This window comes from Somniosus microcephalus, chromosome 18 (assembly GCF_052327205.1).
Source record: "Somniosus microcephalus isolate GS21.2 chromosome 18, FLI_Smic_1.0, whole genome shotgun sequence".
Classification (NCBI taxonomy): Eukaryota; Metazoa; Chordata; class Chondrichthyes; order Squaliformes; family Somniosidae; genus Somniosus; species Somniosus microcephalus.
The window spans coordinates 20643262-20657271 of NC_141004.1; the positions used below are offsets into that span (position 1 = coordinate 20643262).

Sequence of the window (14010 nt, forward strand, 5' to 3'; positions counted from 1 at the left end):
GTTTAGGCAGCAACTTATCTTGTTTAAGTCAACTTAGGAGAAGCACTGGTCTCATGAACTGGACTATTATTCACTTATTTGTGAAAAAATATTTACAGTCAATAAGTACAAATGAATGTCACAGTCTCTCAATGCATTGGGCACTGGCCACCTATCTGTAAGCTGTCTGAGATTGTGCAATGTCTGGGCGTTACCCTGGTAAATCGTCCAGGAATAAAGAGGTTGGTGCGATGCGACTAATGCAATAGTTAGACTTTTAACAGAAAGCCAGTTCGTCCGAATTAAAAGCTAACAGAATCCATGGGGTGGGGTGGAGGTGAGCGGGAGGAGGAGGGTCATTTTTACATTCACCGTGGGAGTTTTCTGCCTATTGTTGAGCCCACCTCAATTCTTCATGAAAATGAAAATTGGGCGGGTCCTACATCAGGTGGCTGATCCGCTCTGCAATTTGACCGACCGAAGTGGTGAAGGTGAAAATAACACCCGGGGTTGGCCATTCAAACCTAAAAGCTGCAGTTCCAGCAGATGCAGCTCTCTCATTTAAGGGAACAGTCAGATTATTGCAAGATGCTGAGGAACCATCAATAATTATTTTGTCACGAAATGAGCTTCGCCTTGCGCAAGTGCACCATTAGCCAATTGTGTACATAACATGTATGTGAAGCATGGCCCCCCCTCAGTCCCTGAAATCCTCGGCATCCTTCTGAAAAATAGTGACAATTCTAGCTGGTCCCTCGTAGGCACCTTATCCTTTTTATGTTGCTCTCCTTATATCCTGCGTAACCTTATGGATGCAAATGAATTGGATAGGAAAAGCATTCACGTGATAATATCGCGTAATGTAGTTTCCAGGCTTATATCATTAGCTCAATAGCAAAATACTGCGGATGCTGAAAGTCTGAAACGTTGACTCCGTTTCTCTCTCCACGATGCTGCCTGACCTGCTGAGTGTTGTTTTATATTAGCTGATAGTCCGAGAGCAAAGACATTCAAAAAATATTCATGCCTTCTCCAGCAACTCCATGGAAGTCCTTAGAACTATTTACACTTGTTCCTGGAGCTGCCGGCAGCTTTGATCCTTTACCTCAGTGAGCATGGTATATCTATAACGTTATATTTAAAAAAACATTCTGGATAGTGCTGATTGCATTTTAGACCTTTGGGGGATGGGAGTAATTTGAACTCAATCTGCTTGGCGGGGAAACTGAGGAGATTGGATCAGCCGTCCATTTTACACCCCCCTCCCAATTTTACTTTCCATTGACTTGAAGTCATTGGACAGTAAATTTGGGCGGGGTGTTAAAATGGGCAGCTGATCCAATCCTCTCGGTTTCCTGTTGGGCAGGTTAGGCTCGAATTATCCCCTTAAAATCTAGTCTGTGCAGTTCAGCAAATACCCGATTCCCATCAGGCACTATAAGGGCCAACAATGGCAGAAAATCTATTGGAGAAAACAGTCATCAATGTTGTCGAAACATTTTCTTTAGTCATAGTATACGTAATTATTACATTAGCCCTTTGAAACATATTTTTCCATGAATATTTGAACACCTTATAATATAATAGCTGTAACTGGACAATGGCACAACTCCCTTTGTCCCGAATTTACAATAGCCTGTGTTAAAATCTTACTCATGCTAGATCCACTAACCAGATAGAACAGACCCACACATGATGATTTAATTACCATTAAATTAACGGTGCATGTATAGTACAGCCCTCCACTTAACCCTGTGTCGACTAACTGTGTTATAATGAATGCCATTCCAAAATGAGTTGATGTTTATTCACAGATCTATATAGCCATGCATTAGTGGATCCCCTTAACTCCTTCATCTGTCTCAGCATTAGCAGCAACCTTTGATGTTGGGGCCAGCAATTGAAACTGGCAGTGGTGTTAACCGGTCAGTTTTTGTTCATCCTTCTGTAAGACATTTTGACTGAAGGAGCACTGGCGCTGATCTTATTTGATGCATATTGTCGTTTCTTTACGCAAAATTAATTTTAAAAATTGATAATGAAAAAAGGTTCCCAGAGACCAAAATCCAGCCGCAGCGATACTGCAGAACCAATGTTTTATTTGTCGCTTTGACTTCTCTATATCGGAGATGGGAAATATTATGTCGAAGCAATAAGGAAGGAGCTTGGTACTAAGAGTTTGCATGAGTTTCTGCCACTAAATTAGATGAGCGGCCCATTCCAATTCACAGAATCACAGAATCACAGAAACCCCACAGTGCAGATAGAGGCCATTTCAGCCCATCGAGCCTGCACCGACACATATCCCACCCTATCCCCGTAACCCCACGTATTTAATCCCCCTAACACTAAGGGTCAATTTATCATAGCCAATCATCCTAACCCGCACATCTTTGGACTGTGGGAGGAAACCGGAGCACCTGGAGAAAACCCACGCAAACACGGGGAGAATGTGCAAACTCCACACAGACAGTAGCCCGAGGCCGGATTCGAACCCGGGTCCCTGGCGCTGTGAGGCAACAGTGCTAACCACTATGCCACCGTGCTGTTGCCCCTACCTGTACCACCAAATGATGTTGCCACATTTTAGAGGGTACAAAAACAGCTGGATTGCAGCTAAATCTGTTCTCCAAGTACCCAAGGCAGCAATTGCAAAATCAAAGAGCAGAGGTTTTGTGGTATAGCTGTGAGGCTACTTTGAAATAAAAAACTATAGTTTCTGAATGTGGACTCTGTTGTAACCATGGTGAAGAGCCTAACTAAAAACAAACCCTCTGATCTTTGTTAAAAAATATATTTCACTTTGGATTACGACAACTTCTTTCCTTGCAATCTGCTTTCTAGGACCATTCTTCTTCTATATAACCTGTTGAATTGTGATAAGGCAGTGTAAAGTAGTGTAAAGTACTGCAAGCTGCATTGCCTGCGAGTGATTTTACTCCACCGCCACCCACACAGGGAGATTCCACACTTTTTTTCAAAAATTCGTTCATGGGATCTGGGTGTCGCTGGCAAAGCCAGCATTTATTGCCCACCCTTAATTGCCCTTGAGAAGGTGGTGGTGAGCCGCCTTCTTAAACCGCTGCAGTCCGTGTGGTGAAGGCACTCCCACAGTGCTGTTAGGGAGGGAGTTCCAGGATTTTGACCCAGCGACGATGAAGGATCGGCGATATACTTCCAAATCAGGATAGTGTGTGACTTGGAGGGGAACTTGGAGGTGGTGGTGTTCCCATGCGCCTGCTGCCCTTGTCCTTCTAGGTGGAAGAGGCCGCGGGTTTGGAAGGTGCTGCCGAAGAAGCCTTGGCGAGTTGCTGCAGTGCATCTTGTAGATGGTACACACTGCAACCACGGTACGCCGGTGGTGGAGGGAGTCAATGTTTACGGTGGTGGATGGGGTGCCAATCAAGCGGGCTGCTGTGTCTTGGATGGTATCGAGCTTCTTGAGTGTTGCTGGAGCTGTAGTCATCCAGGCAAGTGTGTGGAAAGGCTTTGGGGAGTCAGGCGGTGAGACACTCGCCACAGAATACCCAGCCTCTGACCTGCTCTTGTTGCCACAGTATTTACACTAGTTGAATTGCAATATCCTGTCATGGCTTGAGTCAGTTTAAACACAAGTGTGTCCAAGTACCAAATTAAATGAGCCTTGGCATCGTTCAAACTTTCAAAGTACAAGCCTTAAGGTTCTGAATGTCTTTTCTATCTGACAAATGTACCAAGGTATCTCATATTAAAAACTAGTGGTACTTGGGAACAAGTCCAAATCCGCAGCACCTTCTGAATAAAAAAAAGACTATTGTCTCATTATATTTGTTTGGAAATTGAACTGCAGGTTTCACTGATGTTTAGAAAAATAAATATTTGTATAAAACCACAGTTGTAGGCAGAGCACACTCCAATGCAGCATGAAAATGGCCACCAAACATTGGCTTTCCACTTCTGATCCAGTCACGTGTCTCAGCAGCAGTTTTGTCTCTCTGATATTTTGTTGTCTCCCAGGGAGATGGAGTTTGTCAAGTAACAATCTTTCCCTTCTGAATCCTGAGGAGGAAGAAAGGGGGAAAAAAAAGTTGTTTATACTCAAATGTAAGTAGTTTGCCAGGAAGCTTCATGCTAATAGACTATGAAGGCTCTATGAAGAATGTGTGACAACAGAAAAATAAGGAAGAAAAAAAATCAGGCAATGAGAAAGGGCCGTTCAGCCCATCAAAACCGTTTCCTTCACAGGAGATCCTTTTTAAAAAATTCATTCATGGGATGTGTGTGTTGCTGACAAGGCCAGCATTTATTGCCCATCCCTAGTTGCCCTCGAGAACGTGGTGGTGAGCCGCCTTCTTGAACCGCTGCAGTTTGTGTGGTGAAGGTACTCCCACAGTGCTGTTAGGGAGGGAGTTCCAGGATTTTGACCCAGCGACGATGAAGGAACACCCGATATACTTCCAAGTCAGGATGGTGTGTGACTTGGAGGGGAACTTGGAGGTGATGGTGTTCCCATGCGTCTGCTGCCTTTGTCCTTCTAGGTGCTAGAGGTCATGGGTTTGGAAGGTGCTGTCGAAGAAGCCTTGGCGAGTTGCTGCAGTGCATCTTGTAGATGATACACACTGCAGCCATGGTGTGCTGGTGGTGGAGGGAGTGAATGTTTAAGGGGGTGGATGGGGTGTCCACACTATCATGGATTCTACTCAGCAGAGGAATCGTTTAAGGAGAGGTACTGCAAAATTTCTCCCTGCCCTCTGTCCCAAAGATAAAACAAATACAATTGGCAAGTCCCTACCTAACCTAACTTCCTAGACTAACTTTCTTCCTCGGCATATTTCCCTAGCTCCAGTAATTGAGGAGCCATTGTATTCCATACAATATTCCACCATCTCTATTTACGCCAATCCTTATAACCTTCAATCCTGTTTCAAGACAGGTGTTAAAACAGGTTTTGCTTTGCTCCCCTCCCCTTAGGTTTGTTCCCATTGCTTTCTCCTCCTGTTCAACCTAAAGGTCACCCAGACTATTTCCCAAACCTCTGCTGCCCTATGACTCGCTTCTAGGAACTGTACAAGGTGACGCTCTACCTGAAGGATGGAAGGGGAGAATGACCCATTGCTACTCATTGTCAATCTACATCGATCATCTCTACAGAAAACATGTCAATCTGGAGTGAGATTTTGATTTTCTTCAGGATCAAAGGAGCAAAACGTGGAAATTTGTGAAGTTGAAATTGCAGATTGCAGCCCAATCTCTCAATAAAAAGAACTTGCATTTTTACAGCGCCTTTTGCAACCTGAGGACGTCTCAAAGCGCTTTACAGCCAATGAAGCACTTTTGAAGTGTAGTCACTGTTGTGATGTAGGAAACGTGGCAACCAATGTGTGCACAGCAAGCTCCCACAAACAGCAATGTGATAATGGCCAGATAATCTGTTTTTAGTGATGTTGGTTGAGGGATAAATATTTTCCAGGACCCCGGGGATAACTCCCCTGCTCCTCTTCAAAATAGCGCCATGGGATCTTTTATGTCCACCCGAGAGGGCAGACGTTGGTGTAACGTTGACTAGTCTTGAATATTATCACTATTATGGGGGAAAATGAACAAAACTGACCACTATACTGCCAAGTATGGATACACAGACACTAGTTGCCTGAAATGGAAAGTGCTGCATTCCCCACAGTGATCGTCCGCCAACTCTGCCGGGGCAAGACAACATACACCATGTCCCTACACCACCAAGTGTCAGGCACTCGCCTCCCTTCTGCCATTAGAGGGCCCTGGTAGATCCATGCATGCTCCATCACTAAGTTACTGGGCACCAAATCCCCCCAACCAGATCAAAGGCAAACCTCATGCTAGCACCAGCATCGGCCATGTTAGGATGTCCGGATTTGCAGAGGCAGTGTCAGTGTCACTGGTAACACAGTTTCAGAAACACAGGTGCTCCAAAGGAAGGACCATGTAGGCAACCGATGAAAACTGTAATTGCTTTTCTCCAGCTAAGCCACAAATTATACGCTTGTCCCTTGGATGGAGGACTGCAATTGTGACTGTCGTACTCATCATGGTGAAGGATTTTAGTGCTGGGGAATGGACCATGTTCCATTTTGAACACTTTTGTTGAGTATATTCACGGCTGAGATCGATAGATTTTTGAACCCTCGGGGAAATCAAGGGGTATGGAGATCGGGTGGGAAAGTGGAGTTGAGGTCGAAGGTCAGCCGTGATCGTATTGAATGGCGGAGCCGTATGGCCTACTCCCGCTCTTATGTTTTTAACAATAAAGTGTTACTGTCAAGCACTCCTGTTATAGCACAGTCAGGTGCTAAGCTAAGGCTTCCTCTATTCTGTCCTGACAATGTTCCTGAGCCCTGACCTCAGAGCCGGACTGTCTTTTGTGAAAATCTTCTGTTTGCTGCATTTGTCACCTTGCAGCCTCTCTGAATGAGATGATCAGTTTAGTGCCAGTTGTGTATCCTCCTAGGAACTGGATGGAGACCGTTCAAACTCACTTTCACCTTGGATCCTTACACCAATCTGGCAAAGGAGCCCTCCACCCCATCTTCCTGCAACAGCAGCTTGCTTTTTTTTTAATAAGACACTTCACAAGAGGGGGAAGCAGACATGAGCAGGCGCGAGGAAAGACTTAGTGGAAGGGACAACAAGTATGCATGAAGAGGTGGGCTTTGAAGATAAGTATCTTTATAGACAACAATTGGCCCAGGTGATCTCCTGGACTGGTTTTGATCTACTGGGGGAGTCAGAGAGGAATTTTCCTGAGTATTTTTTCCCTTATTGGCCCTGGGTTTTTTCTCTTACTTTTGCGGCTCCCAGGAGATTACTTGGCTGCGAGAGAGGGAGGGAAGAGGGAATCTCCAGCCAACATGGTCAGAGTCATAGAGTCATAGAGTTTTACAGCACAGAAAGAGGCCCTTCGGCCCATCGTGTCTGCGCCGCCCATCCATCCCTGTCCAGTCTAATCCAATTTTCCAGCATTTGGTCCATAGCCTTGTATGCAATGGCATTTCAAGTGCTCATCCAAATGCTTCTTGAATGTTGTGAGGGTTCCTGCCTCTACCGCCCTTTCAGGCAGTGAGTTCCAGATTCCAACCACCCTCTGGGTGAAAAAGTTCCTCCTCAAATCCCCTCTAAATCTCCTGCCCTTTACCCTGAATCTATGCCCCCTTGTTATTGACCCCCCTACTAAGGGGAAAAGTTCCTCTTTATCTACCCTATCTATGCCCCTCATCATTTTGTACACCTCAATCAGGTCCCCCCTCAGCCTTCTTTGCTCCAAGGAAAACAACCCCAGCCTGTTTAGTCTTTCTTCATAGCTGAGGCGCTCCATCCCAGGTAACATCCTGGTGAATCTTCTCTGCACCCTCTCCAAAGCAATCACATCCTTCCTATAGTGAGGCGACCAGAACTGCACACAGTACTCCAGCTGTGGCCTCACCAGCGTTTTGTACAGCTCCATCATAACCTCCCTGCTCTTATATTCTATGCCTCGGCTAATGAAGGCAAGTATCCCATATGCCTTTTTAACCACCTTATCTACCTGTTCCGCTGCCTTCAGGGATCTATGTACATGTACACCAAGGTCCCTCTGACCCTCTGTACTTCCTAGGGTCCTACCACTCATTGTGTATTCCCTTGCCTTATTTGTCTGTCCAAAATGCATCACCTCGCACTTTTCAGGGTTAAATTCCATTTGCCACTTTTCCGCCCATCTGACCAACCCGTTTATATCGTCCTGTAGCCTGAGGCTTTCCTCCTCGCAATTTACCACCCCACCAATTTTCGTGTCATCTGCGAACTTACTGATCATACCTTTTACATTCTCATCCAAATCATTTATGTAGATCACAAACAACAAGGGACCCAGCACCGATCCCTGAGGTACCCCACTGGACACAGGCTTCCAGTCACAAAAGCAACCTTCGACCATCACCCTCTGCCTCCTGCCACTCAGGCAGTTTAGGATCCAACGCGCCAAGGCACCCTGGATCCCATGGGCTCTTACCTTCTTGACCAGTCTCCTATGCGGGACTTTGTCAAAAGCTTTACTGAAGTCCATGTAAACCACATCCACAGCATTTCCCTCGTCCACCCCCCTAGTCACCCCCTCGAAAAATTCAATCAGATTTGTCAGACATGATTTACCCTTGACAAAGCCATGCTGACTATCCCCGATTAATCCTTGCCTCTCCAAGTGGAGACTAATTTTGTCCCTCAGAATTTTTTCCAATAATTTCCCTACCACAGATGTTAGGCTCACTGGCCTGTAATTCCCTGGTTTATCCCTGCTACCCTTCTTGTATAATGGTACTACATTAGCTGTTCTCCAGTCCTCTGGTACATCCCCTGTGGCCAGAGAGGTTCTGAAAATTTGTGTCAGAGCCCCTGCAATCTCCTCCTTTGCCTCCCACAGCAGCCTGGGATACATCTCGTCCGGGCCTGGGAATTTATCCACTTTTTGGCCTGCTAAAACCGCTAGCACCTCCTCCCTCTCGATGCTAATATGTTCAAGTATGTCACAGTCCCCTTGCCCGATTTCTATGTCTGCATCGTCTCTCTCCATAGTGAACACAGATGCAAAAAATTCATTTAAAACCCCGCCTACATCATCTGGCTCTACACACAGATTGCCACTTTGGTCCCTAATGGGCCCTACCCTTTCCCTGGTTATCCTCTTGCCCTTAATATACTTATAAAACATCTTAGGATTTTCCTTTATTTTGCTCGCCAGTGTTACTTCATGGCCCCTCCTCTCCCTCCTAATTTCTTTTTTTAGTATGCCCCTGCACTTTTTATACTCCTCTAGGGCTTCTTCCGTCTTTAGTCTTTTGTAACTGCCAAAAGCCCCCCTTTTATTTCTAATGCATTTTTGTATATCCCTTGTCATCCAAGGTTCCCTTTGCTTGTTGGTCCCACCCTTGACCTTTACAGGAACATGTTGGCGTTGTACTCTCTCTATTTCCCTTCTGAAAGTCTCCCACTGTTTTGATGTGGATTTTCCTATAAGTAGCTGCTCCCAGTCCACTTTGGCCAGATTCTGCCTTATCATATTAAAATCGGCCTTCCCCCAATTTAGAACCCTTATTTCCGGGCCGTCTTTGTCTTTTTCCATGACCACCTTAAATCTCACTGAATTATGGTCACTGTCGCCAAAATGCTCTCCTACTGACACTTCCACCACTTGCCCGGCTACATTCCCCAGAATTAGGTCCAGTATCGCCCCCTCTCTTGTAGGACTTTCTACATGTTGGCTCAAAAAGCTCTCCTGGATGCACTTTAAGAATTCTGCACCCTCTAAGCCTTTCACACTCTGACTATCCCAATTAATATTGGGGAAGTTGAAATCCCCCACTATTATTACCCTATTATTTTCGCACTTTTCTGAGATTTGCCTACATATCTGTTCCTCTATCTCCCCCTGACTGTTTGGGGGCCCATAGTACACCCCCAGGTGTGGGCTAGGCTTGATGGACCAACTGGTCTTTCCCTGCCCGTCAATTTTGTATGGTTGTGTAAGATGAAGGGAGATGTAGCAACACAAAGGGCTTTGGCAAGGGAGCATTGGGGCAGTAGCTGACACTTGGGCTGATATTATATGTGCTACATAGTTGGGTTGTACTTTGAATGAAAAGTGCTCCTCTTGGACTTCCCTTCCCCTTTAAGAAGAATTTCAAAAATTGTGTAAAAATGGAATGCAGTCCAAAAAAATGACACAATCCAGGAAAAGAAGGTTAGTAGATAGATCTGCTTTAGTTACAGTTTCTAAACAGAACTACTCCCACACTTAGTATCGCACCACAACTCCTGATTAATTCTGCAGCTCAGGAAACATTCCAGTTACATGTTCTGTCTCACTGATACCACAGCCAACATGTGAGCCAAGGTTTACCGGCAGGGGCCATTTCGAAGGATATTCTGCTTCCTTCTTGTGCCACCCTGTTAACAGGCAAGTTCGCAGCTCTCTCTAATGGCTTTTGGCACTCCCTGTTCAGCTCTAATCGGAGGAAATGTTGCTCTCCCGCTTGGGCTATTATAGACAGGGAGGCAGCGTTACAGAGTAAAGCTCGACGCATGACTGCAAGACAGAGAGATTCATCTAAAATTTAAAAAGCATGAGCAGGGGTCGGGGTGCGGCAGGGGGGAGGGGCGGGGCTAGCTCTGCCCCAAATTATACGGCGTGATCTGCTAGGATCTTCGTTCATCATTTAAAAAAAAAATGAAATAAATGGAACTTTTCAGTGATGTAGGGGAGTCTGTCAAGTGCTCTCTGCAGTCTCCTGTTTCACGGAGGCATCATTTTAAAAGTACACCATGTATAGGTGCCTTCACATTACTGATAAGTCCCATTTATATTCAACTTAAAAAGCGTGGCCAAGTGTATTCCTTTGTACCAAGGTAACCGTTTATTATGAAAGGTTTATCAAGCAGTGTGACACATTAAGGTGTATTATTGTGTGCGGGGCGGTGCCACGCTGAATTGTGCTTTCCGTGTTGAACAAGGTGTGACTATAACCCGTGTTTCAATCACCTCGGGCATGAATTGGTTCTACTTTTCTGTGGAAATATCAAAGTACTTTCTTAAGAGTGATAATAATTTCATACTTGAGCCCTGATTATCTTTACACTATTGATTTAGACTCAGAGATATGCGTGGTTCTCAGCTCGACGTACAGTGGGATGGGGGAAGGGGTAATAGGCGTTGCAGGTCACTATCCAGTGTTCCCAACGTGTAAAGACTTTGGGTGGGGGAAAGATCTGTAGCTGTGATGTTCCTCATGACCAGACAAGCCATTGACTCCCACAATCTAGGTTCACAGATCACGGTTGGGTGAAGCACAGGAGGGCAGTCACTGTCTGTGGAACTAAGAGGGGGGGATAAAGAGGGCGAGAATGTGCACAGAAACTACAGTGTGGGTCGGAGGATCAGGGCTATATTTTTTCAACCCTACCTCTGACCACAGTTGGCATCAAGCAAGGCCCTGCGCCAAGAGTGAAGCCTCTCAAAATTACCACTGTGGAGCGGTGTTCATTTTTAACAGGGCCTCACACACAAACACATTCTATTAGCTAAATTGAATGAGTTACGCCGCAAAGGCAACACTTGAGAGAGCTACAGTTTCATTGCCACATTAATCTGATGTCAGACATGAATAACTCTGCTGGCATAACAATGGCACTGAGATGGTGTGTTCTTAACAGTGCAAAATGTTCTGCTCTGCTGGACGGCGAGAAACACTGACATCATACCATGAGGTAGGAGCGAAGTGCAGTGCCATTTTTCTGTGTGGTGTGTGTTCGTCAGTGGGCGGGAGTGTGTCGGCCGACAAGAAGCAGGTGAGTAGGGTGAACTGGCCCATCAGGTGGCACATTTGAGGCATGAGGGAGGGAACAGATTTCTACAGGCGTCTGCTGCCCTGCCCCCGAATGGAGCGGGGGTGGGGGGGGAGGGTGCGTCAAAGGCTCGGTGTTACAGTCTAGCAAACCCCATCTCCGACCCGTGCTCCCTTCGACTGTGTCTTCCTGCTTGGTGGGGGTGTGGGATCAGTGAATTTACAATGGAGGACGAGTTTTTGATGGGGCATTAATTTTGCGCGCTCCACTGCCAGATCTCTCAGTTTTGATGCTTCACGCGGTTTTATTTTAATTCAGCCTCAAACAAAAGAAATTGCCACTCCTTCAGGTGTCTCAGTGGTAGGCATGGGTGGTACTGATCTCTGCAGAGCAGGACCATCCTAGGTTTATCCCTAGTCTGCGCTGAGTTCGTTTTAGTGTGTGCTACAGTTGGTCTCAACACCTTTTGCACTAGGGAGCGAAAAAGACCAGATTTCAGCTTCTCATTATTATTCAGTGACCCCCCCACCCCACCCCACCCCTGCTAGAAAGTGAGCTGGGTGGAAGAGGAGAGGATCGGGTTTGGGTGCGACTCTGTCCTTGGCGGAGGGGACTCCTGACAGTTGAAGGCTGATTTTATGAGTCTGTGCTAACAGTGGTGGGCCACCCTTCACCCCACCCACCCATCCCCGCAGCAACGCACATTAAAGCAGTGGGTGGGGGCAGCGATGGCCATGACATAGAAACATAGAAGATAGGAGCAGGAGTAGGCCATTCGGCCCCTCGAGCCTGTACCACCATTTAATGAAACCATGGCTGATCATCCAAATTCAGTACCCTGTCCCTGCCTTCTCCCCATATCCCTTGATCCCTTTAGCCTTAAGAAATATATCTAACTCCTTCTTGAATATATTTAATGAATTGGCCTCAACTGCCTTCTGTGGTAGAGAATTCCACAGGTTCACCACTCTCTGGGTGAAGAAATTCCTCCTCATCTCTGTCCTAAATGGCCTATCCCTTATCCTTAGACTGTGACCCCTGGTTCTGGACTCCCCCGCCATCGGGAACATCCTTCCTGCATCTAGTCTGTCTAGTCCTGTTAGAATTTTATAAGTTTCAATGAGATCCCCTCTCATTCTTCTAAACTCTAGCGAATATAAGCCCAATCAACCCAACCTCTCTTCATACGTCATTCCTGCCATCCCAGGTATCAGTCTGGTGAATCTTCGCTGCACTCCCTCCATGGCAAGAACATCCTTCCTCAGATAAGGCGACCAAAACTGCACACAATACTCAAGGTGTGGTCTCACCAAGGCCCTGTACAACTGCAGCAAGACATCCTTGCTCCTGTACTCGAATGACTTTCCGACCATGGGCAGCACACGCCCAAGGTTCTGATATGCACTGCCAAGTGGGCGCGGGTATGACGGGCAGGTCTCACTCATGGAATGGCCCCCCTTTACTGTCCACACCCGCAACGCGAAGAATGCCCATTCGGGTGACGTCCCGGTGGGCTACCAGCCCCAGTGGGAACTGAACTCTCAACACGAGTCAACGGCCATCGGGACAGGGGTGGAGAAAAGGTTGGGGAGGGGGGTGAAATCTGAAACAAAACTGAAAATGCTGGAGACCCTCAAAAGGTCACCTCGCCAAATCACAAGACATGTACTGAGAAAGATGATATACCTGAAACGTCAACAATCTCGTGTTTTTCCCGACAGATGCTGCCTGATCTCCTGAAGTATCCCCACCGTGTTTGTTTTCCTTGGCATGTTATGGGACATGAAGACAGAATGGTCCAGAAATTGCCGGAGTGGGGCATCTTGCAGCCTGTAAGGTTTGAGAGACTTTTTCCCTCACTCTTCAGCTAAAACAATTTTTTGCCCTGCAAATTGCTGGAAGTGCGAGCTGATAATGGCGCAGCGAGGGCAACGGGGCGTCTGGGAACTTGGGAAACGACGGGACCAACAGTCTCCTTGACCAATGAGATTTAAGGATCGAGAAAGAGACAGAGGAACGACGGAGAAGGAAATAGGGTGAATTAGAGCCAAATTAAATACCTAAAGAGAAATAAGGAGGGAAAGAAAATGTTGGATTAAGAGAGACAAAAAAGAGGCAGAAAGGAAAAGTAAGAAAAATATTTAAATTTAAACTCTCGAAGAACAATTTACTACCTGTTGGAATGTGATTCCACAGTTTCAATTGTTCCTTTTCTGGGCCGGAGAGGTTGAGTGGCATTGCAGGAACATAAATGTCCTAATTGAAAAAGGTGCTTACGCTGTTAAGTACCAGCCCTAACTTTCTGTGGCGAGTTTGACGGGCGATTAAATGCGCAAAAACAGCGGTTTCTTGAAACTCGCGCGCGGGTTGAAGGCGAACTCCCACGTTCGGGGAAACATAGAAGATAGGAGCAGGAGTAGGCCATTCGGCCGCTCGAGCCTGCTCCGCCATTCAATGAGATCATGGCTGATCATCCAAATTCAGTACCCTGTCCCTGCCTTCTCCCCATATCCCTTGATCCCTTTAGCCTCAAGAAATATATCCAACTCTTTCTTGAATATATTTAATGAACTGGCCTCCACCGCCCTCTGTGGCAGAGAATTCCACAGGTTCACCACTCTCTGGGTGAAGAAATTCCTCCTCATTTCAGTCCTAAATGGCTTACCCCTTATCCTTAGACTATGACCCCTGGTTCTGGACTCC

General features: G+C 46.3%; 1 protein-coding gene across 4 annotated transcripts in view; it reads right to left on the bottom strand.

Moving 5' to 3' along the window:
• Window positions 1-1464: 1464 nt before the first annotated feature.
• The window catches only part of LOC147105090 (ras-related protein Rab-7b-like), a 38527-nt gene continuing 25981 nt past the window's right edge, over window positions 1465-14010 (bottom strand). For 3 of the 4 annotated variants that reach the window (XR_015081679.1, XR_015081678.1, XR_015081677.1), the window contains 2 exons: window positions 12994-13367; window positions 3933-4017 (listed from right to left, as the gene is read on the bottom strand). Coding sequence is in view for 1 of the 4 variants with exons in the window: in XM_086011167.1 (XP_085867293.1) it covers window positions 3934-4017 (84 nt within the window). In the remaining 3 variants the exon portion in view is untranslated. Of the gene's footprint in view, window positions 4018-12993; window positions 13368-14010 lie in introns of all 4 variants that reach the window. The other variant, XM_086011167.1, reaches the window with a different exon arrangement.